The following is a 17,079-nucleotide window of genomic DNA, read 5'->3' on the forward strand; positions in this document are numbered from 1 at the left end:
AAAATTAAGCTTTATAATTTCAAATACATGTTTACTAATTACTATTTTTTTTCCTTCATTCGCATGAATATATACATTCGAGAATAGTGTATTTTACTTATTACAGAATTGGTAGTACATTAGTTTTGTGCAATTTCTTTGCGGTCACCCCCAAAATATCTTGGACCCACCTAGGCTCCCCCACATGGAGTTCCAGCTACGCCACCGCCCCTGCAGAAGGCCATTTACGCCTCCCAGGATCTTATTAAAAGAAAAAAAATGAGGAACACGGCGATCTATAAGACACGGAATCAGCAATCCATTTAATTTCTCTCTCTCTCTCTCTGCCATCACCGGAGTACTACTACTGGCAAGATTCCAGTAGCATTTGTTTTTTCATCATTCATGTTCGAATCTCGCTAACTGATCGACCTTAGCATTTTGTAGAATGTCTGATTATCATCTCTCGTGGTCGTCTTTCATAGAAATTTGATGGTGTAGAATTTCAACCGATTAGCAGAAATGGCATTTTTGTAACAAGTATTTTGAAATTCATACATCCTGTGCGTGAAGTTTCCTTGTGTAGGCCGTTTTAAGCACAGCAAGGATATTGCTGATGCGCCTAATTTAATTGGAATGGCCGTTGTTGGATACCTTGCGTTTTTGTATCTAGTTAATTATACGGTTTCATTTGAGTCAGTCGAGATGCAGTCATCTGTCCATCGCCGTATCTTGAGGTTTAGAATCCTTAATTTAACTGCGGTTTTTGTCAATTAATCGTTACTAGCATGGCTCTGTGGTTGCTTGCTTGTGTGACTAACACGACAGGCAATTTTACCTCGTACTACATATGCTGGTTCCTGAAGGGTATGAGTTCTTATGATCTTAACATCACAGGCTACTTGAGCGGTCCCTATCTCATTGTTTGATATGGGAAAATGATTGATATTTCAACAGTAGATTTCATCTTTCTGTGGATGTTTCTCCCTTCGCTGTACGCAGGAAATCCACTGTCTGTTGTCTGAATGTGTGGGCTTTTCATCGCATAGGGAATTGGTCATGGTGTACCAGCATCCAGTATTTCGAGAGAAGGATCTTCCTCCGTAGTTCAGTATTGTATATTTCCGAGTCACCAAGGCCCAAACTTGGCTCAAATTCAGTAGCCTGGACGACCTTAAGAGCACCATGTTAAAGTGGAGGATACTGTAGCACCTGAAGGCTTCGTCCAGCATCGGTTATCTTCGAAATGTTCCAATCCTTGTTCGTTACTTCCAGTTGAATGCACAGCTAAACTTAAACAATTGATGGCACCACCGATGATCTTCACGCTTCCTGGTCGCGCATGATGACGCATTCGATTTGACACTCAATCAAGATCGAGTGGCTGATAGTTGGCGTAAAGTGTGCGATTCGAAAGTATTGTGGGAGGAGAGGAGAGGAAGACTTAAAAAGGCAGGATAGACGACGTGAGACAGCTATTTAAAGGAAGGTCACATTATCCGCGGAGTGGGAGATTGCACGCGAGATTGCATGGTGTGTGTGTAAGAGGGAGATAGAGACGAAAGGCACAGTGTGTGTAAAAAGGGAGATAGAGACGAAAGACACAACGTGTGTAAGAGGGTTCGAAGTGCTGCTTGTGAGCTTTCTAATGTGTGTGAAACTGGCTAATATTATGGAAATTTAAAAGTGCTAATGTGGCAGTGATCGTTGTCTTGTCTTCGTTTGAGATCACAATGTATTAGGGCGATGAGTCTATACTCTGTTTTTTTCCATCTGTTCATCCGCCTGTGGTGTTAGCGCATGGTAACACTGCGTCCAGGACTTTAAATATTATCCTATTTCGAATATTAACGGTGTAATTCGCATACAGTAAATTATTGAAACACTTTTCAGTTGCAAATGTACACCAAGATCCTTTTATTTACCTAAAACTTACACATAGCGTAACTATTTAAAGCCCGGGACGCAGTGTTACCATACGCGATCACCACAGGCAGATGGATGGATAGATGAAAAAAAAAAAGTATAGTTCCCAATTATCGCTGCGTGCGACCATTTCGTCGTTACTATAAAGCTCGTCAAACTGGTGGCTGAAAATTACAAAATACTTGAATTGAATACGATCTATTTTGCTCGCCGGTTGTATGAAATTGTGAGATATCTTGAACAGGTAACTTAGCTGCTGACTTTTTAGTACCTTAGTTCGTTCCCCTGACGGGATGGTTACGCACTCCACAGGAAATATGTGCGGGTAGTAATTTTAGTGGTCGTATTAGTATTTATTTTTTTTTTATTAATATCGCATGACTCAACCCAAAGACAGGACGTTATAGTTATATGTAGGTTAAGTACAGTAATTTACAAGCGTAAGATACTATATTGTAGGAGGAAAATTTTGCCGTGATAATGATAACTTCAGCGTAGTTGAGCATTACGTTATTATTAGTGCTGATATTTAACTAACTTTAATAGAATACATACGTACAATTGCACTAAGAGTGTTAAGGCTGAATTATACTTTCAGTGTGGTTTAATGACGAAAAAAAAAAGATATTCCTTACATTTTTGGTTTAGAATTTCTTTAAATTGCTGTACATTTGCTAAGTCAGTATTTTAATAATTATCTCATATTTCTAATATTTTTTCTCGTAGTTTTGAATCTTCGTCGAATTCCCTTACTTACAATGTTTTCTGAATAGGCCTAAGGTCAAGCACTACCATTTCGACAAAATGCTATTCGCATTGAATCGTAATAAAACCTGACGCCTGTAGAGAACCGACCGAATAACCTCAAAATAATGTCGGAAGTTGTTTTGGACGGAAACTGGACTCTTGCCAGCACGGCAATATTCCCGATGGGTCACTGTCGTTCAAAATTTGTAACTACAACGTTTGACGAGTCGAGTGTTAGCTTGGCCAGTCGCCCGTAATTTCATCCTCTTGGCCTCGCGTTGTAAGCCTGGGAAAATGAGTGATTGCTCTATATTTTAGACGTTATCTAGGGGAATGCATATAGTAATGCAGCCGGAGTGTGTGTTACAAGCTCCAGGTTCACAGACAATCAGTTATAACACCCGTTACCCTTTGCATGAAGGGACTCTGTTACTAGCCTCGCTGTCTGTCTGGGACGCCGCAGACAATAATTAATCTCGTTGATTAATCTCCCTTTAATATGGTGTGCGTGTATAATTCTATATATATATATATATATATATATATATATATATATATATTGTGTGTGTGTATATATAACACGTTTTTATTCGGTAGACTCAATACGCCCGATCAGGTACATTTTCTACAAGACAAAAAAACACCAGGAAGTAGAGCAGGATATCCTTGATATTGGCTTTATATGCATAAACGAAGGAATGCCAGTCTTAATTGAAGGTTTTCCATAGAGAACGGAACAGGATGCGTGCATGAGAGAGAGAGAGAGTACATCAGATTGTGGCTCCGACCGAATTCATTAGGCTTATCAACATCAAAAGGGTCTGTGCCGTGCCTGCGGTATCCCTCGTGTGACCAGCCCCTGACTGCTCTCTCTCTCTCTCTCTCTCTCTCTCTCTCTCTCTCTCTCTCTCTCTCTCCTTTGAAAGAGAGAGAGATATGCGTGCGTTTTCTCCATGTAGACACTTAGTTTATTTTGTTAATGTTTTCCATTCTTATTGTCAAACCTTTCTTGTTCCAAAATATTTTAGAAAGAAGAAGCATTGTTTTGCAGATATTCTCAAGTGAAGTGTTAGCTCTCGTTTGAAACATTTCTCGTAAAATGAAATCGTAAGATCATTGTTCAGATAATTTAAACTCTTTGCATCCCGGTTCTTACACACCCTCCATTGGATGATAACCTGTTATCATAAAATTCTTCTGTGTAAGCCACACATAGGAAGGTATTCTCACTTCACAAGTTTCTTGTCAACTTTTTTTTAATAACGAGTTTTTTTTATTAATAACGTCACCGAAAATTTATATTTGTTCATATCATGAACACCAGTATTAACACTCATCAGTAACTTTACCTTTTTCTTCTGTATGACGCATCTTGAATAAATAAAAAAAAAAAACATCGACCCACTTCTAAAGCTACGAAGAACAGGTTCATTAATATTAAAGCAATATCACTTTTCATTTGCCCTACCCCGTGAGCAAAGTATGTCATTTGATAATGACGAAATCGTTTGTCCCACGCACATGAGGGACAGGCCAGAAGAAAGTGATGGTGAATTTAATTAATTATTATTATAAGTAGTAGTAGTAGTAGTAGTAGTAGATGAAACCTATTCACAAGTCCACCAAAGGGACCACTGACTTGAAATTAAAGCTTCCAAAGAATGTTGATTTCAACCTCTCACCGCTAAAGACTCCGCTGGGCAGTAACCGGTTGTGATACAGTGATTTTCCATCGCCCTGGGGGGGAGGCGCGAACCCGCGACATCTGAGCACCATCCACGATATTAACCACTATACCAGTGGAAATGCAAGAGAGAGATATAAAAAGAGAAAGGTGTGTACCCTTGGGTTTACTGATGAAGGGATGGTAATTTTACATTTATCAAGGGACTATGAGCTTGCATATGATATATAAAGCAAATATATAGTTATATATGGTGCATGTGGCTGGGAAATCCCCCCCCCCCCCCCCCTCTTCTTTTCATTTTATGGGTACTTCTTTCTCTTTTTGTATACCCTTTTTTTCATTTACACTGAAATGAATCGTCGCTTTCACCTTGTTCACAGAGGGACGTGATCAGTATGGTTTTGGCCTGCCACCTCGGTGGCCGCGAGTTCGATGCTCGGGCATTCCGCTGAGGTGTGAGAGATGTGTATTTCTGGTGATAGAAGTTCTCGAATCTCGACGTGGTTCGGAAGTCACGTAAAGCCGTTGGTCCCTTTGCTGAATAACCACTGGTTCCATGCAAAGTCAAAACACCATACAAACCAAACCAAAATCCTGCAGAATAGGAGAGTCTTTAGTTCTCTTTTGAAATTTGCTTTCTTCTTGTATGATCTTCACTTCAAGCGGTGTTTTGTTGTGTAGGCCTAGAAGATTATTACCAGTCAAACCCATGAAACGTATTATTTTTCCCCTTTGAAATTTCTTCTTTATATATACTATGCACTTATTGCCATCATATGTTTTTATGTTTGTTTGTTTGTATGGTGTTTTTACGTTGCATGGAACCAGTGGTTATTCAGCAACGGGACCAACGGCTTTACGTGATTTCCGAACCACGTCGAGAGTGAACTTCTATCACCAGAAATACACATCTCTCACTCCTCAATGGAATGGCCGAGAATCATATGTTTTATGTTTAGTATCCCTGTGGCCTTTCTTTTACACAATTTTTACACTTTGAGGTGTTGCTGGCAGATTGATTTGTGATGTTCACCACATTAGGGCAGACTTGGTCATTTCTACTTTCCTCTGGGCTTTTGCTCGTGTCCGTGGAACTGACTTTCCGTCATTCTCTAATGACACCTTTACTCACGGGTAGGGCAAATGGAAAATGACACTGCTCATTGATTAGCATCCCCGTAGGGGGTTAGTGCCGCCAGTGGACCTCGTGCGGCGTACTGTAAGCATTGCTTAAGATTCTTTGCTTTGAGGTTTCTCTCCTGTTACACCTTTCAAACCTTTTACTGTCAATTTCCATTTCAGCGCTGAATGACGTCACAGGTCCCGGTGCTTGGCCTTTGGCCTAAATTTTATATACGACTCAATTCATTGATTAACCCGACTGTTCTTCGTGGCTGGAGAAGTGGGTCGGTGTTTTTATTCGAGATACGTCAAAGACGGAAAATGTCAGGGCAGTGATGTTGTCATATACTGTGGAAGGTAGAAGGAAGCTTTGCGTCTCCTTGCATTGGAGAGGTATGACTGGAAAACCCAGAAAAATGGAATGTAACAAAACTCAAATAGAAAAAAGCTCTTAATGGCTACCAGTATGGGTTACAGAGGGCCGACTCCTGTGGGCAAAACAGAGGAGGGTGAGGGGAGAAGGTGTTGCCATGTCACCCGGTTCCTTAGTACTACAAGTGTAGCCTGTTGGGGTCATCGGGGATGGAAGGTAGGAAGGAGGTCGAGTAAGACTGCCATTTTGGAAAAATCAGTCTAGCGAAAATTGGATGAAGGCGTAACCGGGAAAACCAGTGTGTGAAGTGTTGCGGATCATGTGACGCCACAAGTGCCCAAGACCTCAAGCTGGCTAAGTGTGTGTGCACGGTCTAGGTATATTATATACCTATACTCTGTTTTTTTCCATCTGTCCATCCGCCTGTGGTGTTTTCGCATGGTAACACTGCGTCCCGGGCTTTAGATAGTTACGCTATGTGTAAGTTTTAGGTAAATAAAAGGATATCTTGGTGTACATTTGCAACTGAAAAGTGTTTTAATAATTTACTATATGCGAATTACACCGTTAATATTCGAAATAGGATATTATTTAAAGCCCGGCACGCAGTGTTACCATGCGCAAACACTACAGGGGGATAGACAGATGAAAAAAAAACGGAGTATAGACCGTGTGTGTGCGCCTGGGGAAACCAAGTCAGTTTGGCAGGCTGCAATGCCAGTAGCTGGTGCAGTATAGGAAACACAATCTCAGGTAACCCCACCGCCCCCCGCCCCTTCACGTCAAGTGCATCTGAGGAGATCCGTGGTCCGAAGTCATCGACGGACCTTGAGGGGAACGAATCCCAGATCCCGGGAGAGGGACATCCACCGGGCACCGTGATACCCAAACCAACAAGGAAGTAGGTTACGGATTCAAAAGACTTTCCTTCTCCCGCCTCCCCCCCCCCCACGCCTCCCCCCGATTCACAAGGGTTGGAAGGAAAAGTGCTACAGTCCCCTCTTTAGGTGAGTGATGTCTGAGATCTCTCACGGATAGTGAATCTCAAAAGAAAACGAGTTGAAACAAATGCGCCCAAGTTTCTTCGGCGGGATCGAGTTTCCTGCACATCTTATAATCAAGGCCACTGAAAATAGGTCTATCTTTGAAGGCCACCGAGAATAGGTCTAGGTCTATCTTTCTACGGTCTCAATATATTGCTGTATGAGACGCAGCCCATGAAACTACCACGGTGGTGGCCTGGGCTACATCGTTGCCAAGAGGACAATTATGGCTAACTTTACCCTTATATGATACCAAAACTACTGAGACTAGAGAGCTGCAATTTGGTACGTGTGATGACTGGTGGGTGGATGACCAACGTGCCAATTTGCAGCCCTCTAGCCTCAGTAGGTTTTAAGATCTGAGGGCGGATGGACAGACAAAGCCGGCACAACAAAAGTTTTCTTTTTAGAAAGCGTATCCGGATAGAAGTTATACAAAAAGTGTCTAAGAGCTGGAAGAACCAAGTACTGCCTCTTGTGAAGAAGCGATGAGCGAACGCAATCCATGAATAGCGAGAGAAAGTGAGGAGAGCGGAAGAAACCAGGAAAACGTAATTATATATATATATATAAAACAAACTTAAAACCAAAGAATCTGAGATCTCTGCCTCCTTTCAAGATGGCGGAGCGAAATGGGAACCAAAATTCTCAACGTACCCATTAATGCCGATAAAAATCTCGCCTCAGCCAAAAGCAAAAAGTCATTTTGCTCTGATGTACCCGATTAAGCGAGTAACCTGGTCTGTTGGCGGGCAAAAGTATTGTCTTCGGTTACAGGCCGAATGCCGGAGAATTTTGGAATAAGCTATATACCGCCGTTGTCTTGGCGCATTTGCGGTGGAGTGTCCGTTCTGAATTGTGATTAGTTTTTAAAAAGAGGCTTTCACGTTTGTGTAGAAAGAATAAGATACAAATATCATCTACGAAAAAAAAAGTTGAAAAATGCCCCGAAGAATCGAGTTTTCTGTACAACCTATAATAATGCTTCAAAAAACCATCAGCTATGACCGGCAGCACTCGCCAGCTGCGGTAGAGTGATGGCGCGTCTCATGCCTCCGGAAAGCGCTGCCAGATGCACGATCCTTGTCTAACTTTAACCGTAAGTAAAATTAAAACTACCGAGGCTAGAGGGCTGCAATTTGCCATGTTTGATGATTGGCGGGTGGATGATCAAATTACCAATTTGCAGCCCTCTAACATCAGTAGTTTTTTAGATTTAAGGGCAAACGGACAAAGCAGCACAATAGGTTTCTTTTACGGAAACTTAAAGGCGAAAGATGAATTCTTGCGTCTTGGGCGGAGACGTCGGGCGGGAGGGTGGGGGGAATAAAATTGATTTATCCATTATGTCCTGTGGTAAGTGGGAGAGATCGCCAACCATTATACGTGACATTAGCTGCTTACACCGACACTCCTGACCTCAGGCACAAAGCAACCGCTAATTTTGACGCAGCACTGCCTGACATTGCTCGTGGAAAATGCTGTGTCGCAAAAGCTGTGTCTCTTTGAAATGTTTATTTTTCTTTAATGAGCAAAAGGACGCGTGCAATAAAAACTTGAGTATAGTCCGGAGACCTCTCATATTTATATAAGGTGAAAGTGAGACCTCTGTCACAACGACACGAGTACCGGGAGTCAAATGTTGTAGATTTTGTATTTGTTCGTGGACCCGAGGTACTCGATTGTTGATTTAAAATTAGGTGAAGGTTCCCGGTGTGCATATTGTTGATACACTTTGACACTGCCGTTTTGTCCTTGGGTACGTTTCCTGTGGCGACCCTTGATTTGGACTTTTTTTTTTTTTTATTTGGGGTGGGGTCCTGGTTTCAACCTTAAGCAAATAGTTCAACACTGCAACAGAGGGTTTATTTCTATATATAGCCATGACAATCATTGTAAACATGTTAAATGATAACTTAGTGTATGCTTCAGAGATATTTGTGGTTCAGTTGCCAGGCTTATATTTAGTTGCTAGAGAAAAATTCATAGTAAAATTTTGCGCAAATAATGACGTCAAGGAAGCGCGTCTTGCAGCCCTACTCCCGGTTCCTATCAATTCAGGAAACGGCCTCGCTCTTGGACCTCTCTTGGACCTCTTGCCAAATCCCTGGCCAGAACGCCATCTCGGCCTTCGTCTGTTTCGCATCTCATTGTCCAGAGAGGTCGACCTATAATACTATACGACTCCCTTTCAGTTCGAGGAAAACCCTTCGCTTCTTTCACTCACTGTCATGTTGCCTGGGCCTCCTCCTCCTGCGTAGGACATTTCCACCTGTCGAGAGCGAGGCGTCCGTCTGACCCCTCCTCAAGGGCTTCCTGCAGGGGGAAGGACAGGATCGTGCTGGCGTCTTGACCGCCAGATTCTCACGTCATGGGTGCAACCAGTATTTCCCAAGTGGTGACCTCGTGTGGTTTCCTAGTGTCACCTTAGAGTCCGCGTCATTTCGTCTTGCTGAGGTCACCCCCTCCCTTTTGTTCGGAGGGGACGAACGCCAGTTGGATGTTCGAGTATAGTCTGGGGTCCTGTGACTGAGCGGTTGGTTATCAGCTTCGTCCCACGAGCGAGTGACTAGAGTTCAATCCCCATTTTTTTTTTCTTATTTTTTAGGAAATGACTTGGCTGGTGTCCTTAAAATTCTGTGTGCCTCTGTTGAGGTAAGGAGTTAATTACGATGTACTAAGGTGGATCATTGTCAAGGTAGGTAAAATTAGTCAAAAACTGGATGGGTCTGCTCCCTGAGAGGTGACTCCATCTAAGGTCAAAGTTATACACACACAATATATATATATATATATATATATATATATATATATATATATTCTTATAAGCCGTCTCTCCATCATTAGTCACTTAATACACCAACACAGAATGCTCATGACCAGTGCATTGAACACCCCAAGCGCGCGCACACACACTGTGCTATTTAATTCTCCTTAGCTGCAAACCCCCCCCCCCCTTTTCATTCCTTTTACTGTACCTCCATTCATATTCTCTTTCTTTTATCGTACTTTTCACCCTCTTACAACATTTGATTGATAGTGCAACTGCGAGGATCTCCTCCTGTTACGCCATTCAGACCGTTTCACTGTCAGTTTCCGTTTCAGCGCTGAATGACCTTAGTTGCCCCAGTGCTTGGCATGTATGCCAATAGTCTATAAATCAGTGAGTCCTGTTGATTGTGCACCATTTCCAGCTGCCTGTCATCCCACGTTCTCGAAGTACTGATTCGTCCTCATCGAGGCTAAAAAAAACCCTTTTCCCCACTTTTACGGGCTGCTCTAGGAGCACGAGTCCGTGCTGGCTTAAGGCCAGCTTAATCATCTCAGACAACATTCCCCACGGTCCGGCCTGGAGCACGGTGGGGGTGAGGGTGGGAGGGGAAGATACGTTAAATGGAAGAGCTATTGCAAAGTAAAGGATGGTCGATAACGAGTGCAAGATAGGGCAGATGGCGCAATGTGTGTGTGTGTGTGTGTGTGAGCGGGTTCGATGTGCTGTGGTGAGCTCTCTCTTTAGACAGACGTATGAGGCATCTAGTGAAGTGGAAGTTTTACTACTCGGGCATTTCATCCATGATCCAATAGCGTAAGTATGTGTTTGATAATGACTTGTGATATATAATATGTTTGTGTGTGAATGCAGGAGGTATGTATAACCGGTGCATATTGGCTAATGTTAATGAACTTCAATTTCATGTGACGCAAAGATAAGTAAAAGAGACGCAACAGTTCACTTTTAATTTCACCTCGTGAACTGAACGAGAGACTTGCGCATTCAGAACAGCTTTTATTTGTTCCGGTGTCAACAACTTCCGCCTTCAACTGTCGTCTCTTTCAAATAAATCGGACGATTCTAAGAAGCCAGGGAACACGATCTCTTTACCCTTCGGATTCCTCACACCTACTTTTAGATAGACGTTTGGGCTGAATACAAAACGACGGTTAAAAAAATGAAGAAAAAACACTGACGCGGGAGTCTTTCATTAACATATTCTCGACGCGTAAAACACACCTGACCTTCCTTAATTAAGATATATAGATAAAAAAAAAAGCCGGTATCTGTCTTCCTCAAGACGGTCTTAATCCTCCTCACTCGCCTTTGAGGTCAAGGTCATCATCTCGAGTCTCATTGGTATAATAGTACTTTCGATCGCCAAGGATTCAAGGGCGAGGTGGCCCATACCAGAGCACCTTCTAAAGAGCTAATAATAGAAAAGGTACAGGGTGTCCATAAAGTTCCAGTACCATTCTGAGCGATAAATACTTGGAATGGTACTGGGACTTTATGGACACCCTGTACCGTAACGTTGCAGGCAGGTAATGCTGATTTCCGTGGGAAATCGTAATGAACTGCCAACGCTGGTTCTTTGCGTGTGTGTATGTATGTATGTGTGTGTGAGAGAGAGAGAGAGAGACATGCGTGTGAGGGAGAGAGAGATGTGTGCGTATGGGAGAGAGCGAGCTTGTGTGCGTGTGTGTGAGAGAGAGAGAGAGAGATGTGTGCGTATGAGAGAGAGCGAGCTTTTGTATGTGTGTAAGAGAGAGAGAGAGATGTGTGTGCGTGAGAGAGAAAGCGAGCTTGTGCATGTGTGTGTGTGAGAGAGATAGAGCTCTAACACTGATAAAAATTATAGCTATGGAGACAAAACCGGGTATTTCACATTACTAAGAAGGTAATCAATGTATTTTTTTTCACGAGCTCTACCGTATTTTTAGACGGTTAACAGCTGTAGCGTTCCTGTACTCAAAGCAGACCACGATCTTCGTTTTTCTCGGACGAAATGCAGAATATCACAGAGCTTCAAGAAGTCTGCTATTCTCGCGCTATCTTGCTTAGCTCCAGAGTTCATGATTGCGGTATAAGTAATTTATGCCAGTACTGAGTTTATTTGTTTGAACAACGACGCTGCTGCTACGAATAACTCTCAATGTCGAGTTCACTGACACCTGGTGGACAAACGCATGCTGGTTTTTAGCATTCCTGAAAGTGGGAATTAGGCATCGTGATTCCAAGGCCCATTTCTGTCTTGAGGTTACCATCAGTGAGTTGAAAATTTTCCTTTTTCAAGGTTTTTGGTCAAATGTTTGCGTTGAGTAACCTTTGTTTTAATTTTTCTTTTGTTTAAGTGTTAATTCAACAAAATTTCTTTTTGAAATTATCAATCAGTCTGTTGGTTTAACCCTACTAATCCTTTACAATTTGGTTCGAGATGTCGTTTCGATAAGAGCTTTTATGCATATGCTTTGCTTAGGGCCTATACAATGCTGTCAATTTAGCCCTAGGAATAAGGGTAAAAACTGCAGCACTTACAGCATTATGTGGACAGTACCCATTCTCAGCTTTGCAATTTGTTTTGTGCCATGGAATACTTAGATAAATTAGCTTTTTAATTATAAATTACACACACACACACATATATACATACATACTATATATATATATATATATATATATATATATCTATATATATATATATAGGAATCTTTCATTTTGAGTTGTTGTTTAATTCTTTAAGGTTTACATGTGATATTATAGGTTTCACAAGCTCTATATATTAGTACTACCCTCAAATCCGCAGTCTGTATATTAGTATTACCAGCAAATCTGCACTATATATATTAGTACTACCTGCAAGTCTGCACTCGATATATATATTAGTATTATTTGTAAATCTGCTCTCTATATATATTAGTATTATCTGCAAATCTGCGCTCTATATATTATTACTATACCTGCAAAGCTGCACTATATGTATATTAGTAATACCTGAAAAGCTGCACTGGATATATATTATTACTACCTGCAAATTTGCACTCGATATATATTAGTAGTACTACCTGCAAATCTGCACCAGATATATATTGGTACTCCTTGCACAAATCTGTCAACTCTATTTATATTAGTTTATTACCCGCAAATCCCCCCCTGCCAACCCTATTATCTTAGTATACCATACAAATTCTGCACTCTATATATTAGTATTACCCGCAAATCTGCACACTATATATTAGTATACCTACAAATCTGCACTCTATATATTAGTATTACCCGCAAATCTGCACACTATATATTAGTATACCTACAAATCTGCACTCTATATATTAGTACTACCTGCAAATCTGCACTCTATATATTAGTACTACCTGCAAATCTGCACTCTATATATTAGTACTACCTGAAATTATGCAAATGGCAAAGCGAAGGGAGTGACGGTTTACTTTTGTTTTTCTTCTAGGTCGAAAAACTGGATGCCGAACTTCTCACGCTCAAGAGGATGAGGTCCCTAGGCTGATGGATGGGAGTGGTGCAGCCCATCGTCCTTCGCTGCTGTGAAAATGGCAGTTCCTTATCGGCTGCTATACCCGAGGGACGCTAATTAATTAACCATAGAAGCATTTCGTCGCCCACTCTAAGGTAGTCTCACCTCGGAGAGGTCTATAGTATAGGTCTAGGAGACGACATTCAGGAAGTTCCTGAACGCCGAGAATAAAAAAGAACAAAAGAACTTGCTTGCTGCCTCGACGTTGTTGTTCTTCTTCTTCCTTCTGCTCCTCCTCCTCCTCCTCCTCCTCCTCCTCATTCATTCTGCGAAGATGGAGTGGCTACGAGACGCGTCCTTTTTGCTCGTGATGATGATGATGATGATGGCGACCATATTTCCGGCATGTGCGCCGAAGGTGAGTTGTTTATCCGCGTATACTACACGGTCGCTACGAGCGACCTTATTATCCTGCGTAAGGTCAGAAGACGGAGAGGATGATAATGATCGTTGATGGCCGTGTTATTGACTGTGGATAAAGGACCCTTGTGTTAGCCTTGAGAATATTTATTGTGGAGCTCGTCATGGGTAGTGGCCAAAGAACACACACACACACACAAAGATTAAATGAGTCTATTGATGTATTTTAATTCATGTTCAGTTTCTATTATCTGGAGAGAGAGAGAGAGAGAGAGAGAGAGAGGAGATTAAATGAATCTATTAGTGTATTTTAATTCAAGTTCAATTTCTATAATCTGGAGAACTGAGAGAGAGAGAGAGAGAGAGAGAGAGAGATTAAATGAGTCTATTGGGGTGTATTTTCATTCAAGTTCAGTTTCAATAAAAGCTGGAGATTTGAAAGCAGAGAGAGAGAGAGAGAGAGAGAGAGAGAGAGAGAGAGAGAGAGAGAGAGAGAGAGAGAGAGCACACTTAGACCCATTGCTTGCTTATCTGAATCATCAGATAATTGTCATAACTGCGTGCGGATAAGTGTGGTTCAAAGATATTTCTTCCTCGGAATTGAAGCTTTTTCGTGTCCCCGGGTTAAAAGTATGGAAAATGTATTTTAAAATCTCTTTTATTTGTTTATTTATTTATTTATTCATCAGAACTCCTAGAAGTATCTTTGATGTTTTCCAAACGTTTCATATTTAACGTAATTTTTTTTCAACAAATTCTAAAGAAAAAGTTGAAGTTACTTTGTAATATTATATTGCAAATTACAATTTTTTTTTCTCAATTTATGCACGAGTATGTGTCCATTCAAATCCGTTAACATGAAAATGACTATATTTCCCAATTCCTTAATCATACCTGTAAAATTAATATATATGGAAACAAAAAGAAAATTGTACTGGATGCTCCGGGAGTAACCATTCGCGCTGGCATAAGGCCAGCTCAAGTTACTGACCCCCATAAGAGTCATCAAAGGAAACATTTCTTGGGCTACTCATACTAAATAACAACGAAGTTTTCTGTACACCTTACAATCAAGGCCACTGAAATTTGAACCACGACCCGGTGGTGGCCTGTCCTATATCTTTGCCAGACGCACGATCATGGCTTACTCTAACCTTCAATAGAATAAAAAGTTCTGAGGATAGAGGGCTGCAATTTGGGATGTTTGATGACTGGAGGGTGGATGATCAACATACCAATTTGCAGCCCTCTACCCTCACTAGTATTCAAGATCTGAGGGCGAACAGGAAAAAGTGCAGACGGACAGACAAAGCCACCTCAATAGTTTTCAGAAATTAAAGAAAAAGTTTTGTCTCTTTATATGCCTTCAGCTTTTCGAAAGGTATTCCAAGGATACTAAAGATGACTAGATTTTTCCTTGTTCTTCCTCGTGATTCTAAACAATTGCATGGTGGACAGTGCCCCAGATCAGACTTCACGGGCCGGCACAAATGCTATTTGGATGTCGACAACAACGCCCATCATTAAAAAGATGGATGTTCGTGCGTCAACCTGGTTTCATTAAACTGAATTTCTAGATAAAACAATTCAAGTTCAGGGGTTTAGTAACGTTTTTTTTTAGGGGTTTGTTTAATATAACTGACAGCTCCCTGAAAAGTAAAACACTTAATACTGTCCAATTTGTAAATACGTTTTCCATTCTGATTTTGATGCTTGAAGGACATTCATCAAGTTTCTGCCGAATAGGCCTAAAAAAAAACTTAGCCTACATGCTCTAGGACCAACCTAAATGCTATAGGACTAGCCTACATGTTCTAGGACTAGACTACATGTTCCAGGACTAGCCCGAATCAAGATTGATAACTTTCACAACGCAGCATACAAAGGAATAATTCATTTCTTGGTTATATCTCAGAGCCCGTCTGCAATTATACCTTTCGGCATTTGTGTGAGGTCCCTCAAGACCTTCTTCAGTCAGGTCAGACCTCCAAGTCAGCCCAGCTCTGATTATGCGATGTGAAAGACCAGAGATGGAGATTAACTTCACTGCGTTACCTCCTGTGTATAACTTATCTTCCAGGTGTCCTTGTTTCCCAGGCTTCCTGTGAAACGGTTAGTCATGGTACCAGTCCTGCGACCATGAGGGCGTTTCTTGTCTGAGGAAGAAACGAATGTGTCTCGACCATCTAAGATAGGAAGAAGAAAATACGACTAAGAGACACAGACTAAGAAATCTTGTGAACATTAGACCGAATTCAAAGACGTAGACTAAGAAATCTTGTGAACATTAGACCGAATTCAAAGACGTAGACTAAGAAATCTTGTGAACATTAGGCCAAATACAAATATGATATCCTTTCTGTCTCTCAGCCGTCATGACAACTTTTCCCTTCTCTGCGTGAATTTGAGTTTCAGTTAGCGATTTACTGCAAAAGAAAAGTGAAAATGTAAACTTGAATGTCAAGTTGATTATAAGTGTCATTTCATTACAACTGTCCAGCAGACAGGGAGAGTTTCTTTTTAACATATGTGATCGTGCAAAATAAAACTGGCGTTTCTTACACAAGCGAGAGATTGAATCTGATGTTTATGAATACATAAGTTTCCACGGGACATACTATATGTACATACGTTTGAGATGAATGTTTTCTGTTCCACTTTTTGTGGGTTTTTATTAGTATATATATATATACAGACGCTCATATATATCCCTATTAATGATAGTATCGTCACAAGCTCTGTATTCAATATCTGGTAATCGGAAATTCAGCCGAGCCTAGTGGTAGAATATGGCTTAATCACTGGATGGTATATGCTGTGTTCAGAATTTTAAGTTTTTGTTATAATACTGTTTCAAGCATCGTCATATTATTCTTTAAAATGATACAAATTTTTCCCGTGGTGTGCTATTTTAACACGACATGACCATATTTATACTGCATCCCGAATCTAAGAAAAGTAATTTATTTCATTTTTTTTACCTTTGTTGCAGAGATCGAGCAGACTACTTTTGAGCAGTATTCCTGAAGGTATGCCTCTCTCTCTCTCTCTCTCTCTCTCTCTCTCTCTCTCTCTCTCTCTCTCTCTCTCTCTCTCTCTCTCTCTCTCTCTCTCTGTTTCATTATCTTTTTATTGGATTTTGTTTAGTCTTCGCCTGTCAATACCTACCTCTTGAACAAGCATATTAGTGATGACGTCATTTCAGTGTGACCACATGATTCCACATATGTGATGTTTTGTTGCTGTTGGCAGAGAAATATTCCGTGAGGTAGGTAGAGCCCGCCTCAAAGGCGTGGTTGGTGTGGTCTATGCCTGCCACCTCAGTGGCCGCGAGTTCGATTCTCGGGCATTCCATTGAGGAGTGAGAGATGTGTATTTCTGGTGATAGATGTTCATTCTCGACGTGGTTCGGAAGTCACGTAAAGCCGTTGGTCCCGTTGCTGAATAACCACTGGTTCCATGCAACGTAAAAACACCATACAAACAAACTAACAAACATAAGTCTTCTGTTATTTGTTTTTC

At 41.2% G+C, this 17,079-nt stretch overlaps 1 protein-coding gene across 3 annotated transcripts in view; it reads left to right on the forward strand.

The window, feature by feature from the left end:
* Positions 1-17,079, forward strand: part of LOC135197029 (uncharacterized) — a 63,710-nt gene that overhangs the window by 5,481 nt on the left and 41,150 nt on the right. For 2 of the 3 annotated variants that reach the window (XM_064223937.1, XM_064223936.1), the window contains exons 2-3: positions 13,114-13,555; positions 16,550-16,586. In XM_064223937.1, the coding sequence (XP_064080007.1) occupies positions 13,472-13,555; positions 16,550-16,586 (121 nt within the window). In that variant the 5' untranslated portion in view covers positions 13,114-13,471. The remainder of the gene's footprint in view (positions 1-13,113; positions 13,556-16,549; positions 16,587-17,079) is intronic. The other variant, XM_064223938.1, reaches the window with a different exon arrangement.

Source organism: Macrobrachium nipponense, chromosome 18, assembly GCF_015104395.2.
Source record: "Macrobrachium nipponense isolate FS-2020 chromosome 18, ASM1510439v2, whole genome shotgun sequence".
Lineage (NCBI taxonomy): Eukaryota > Metazoa > Arthropoda > Malacostraca > Decapoda > Palaemonidae > Macrobrachium > Macrobrachium nipponense.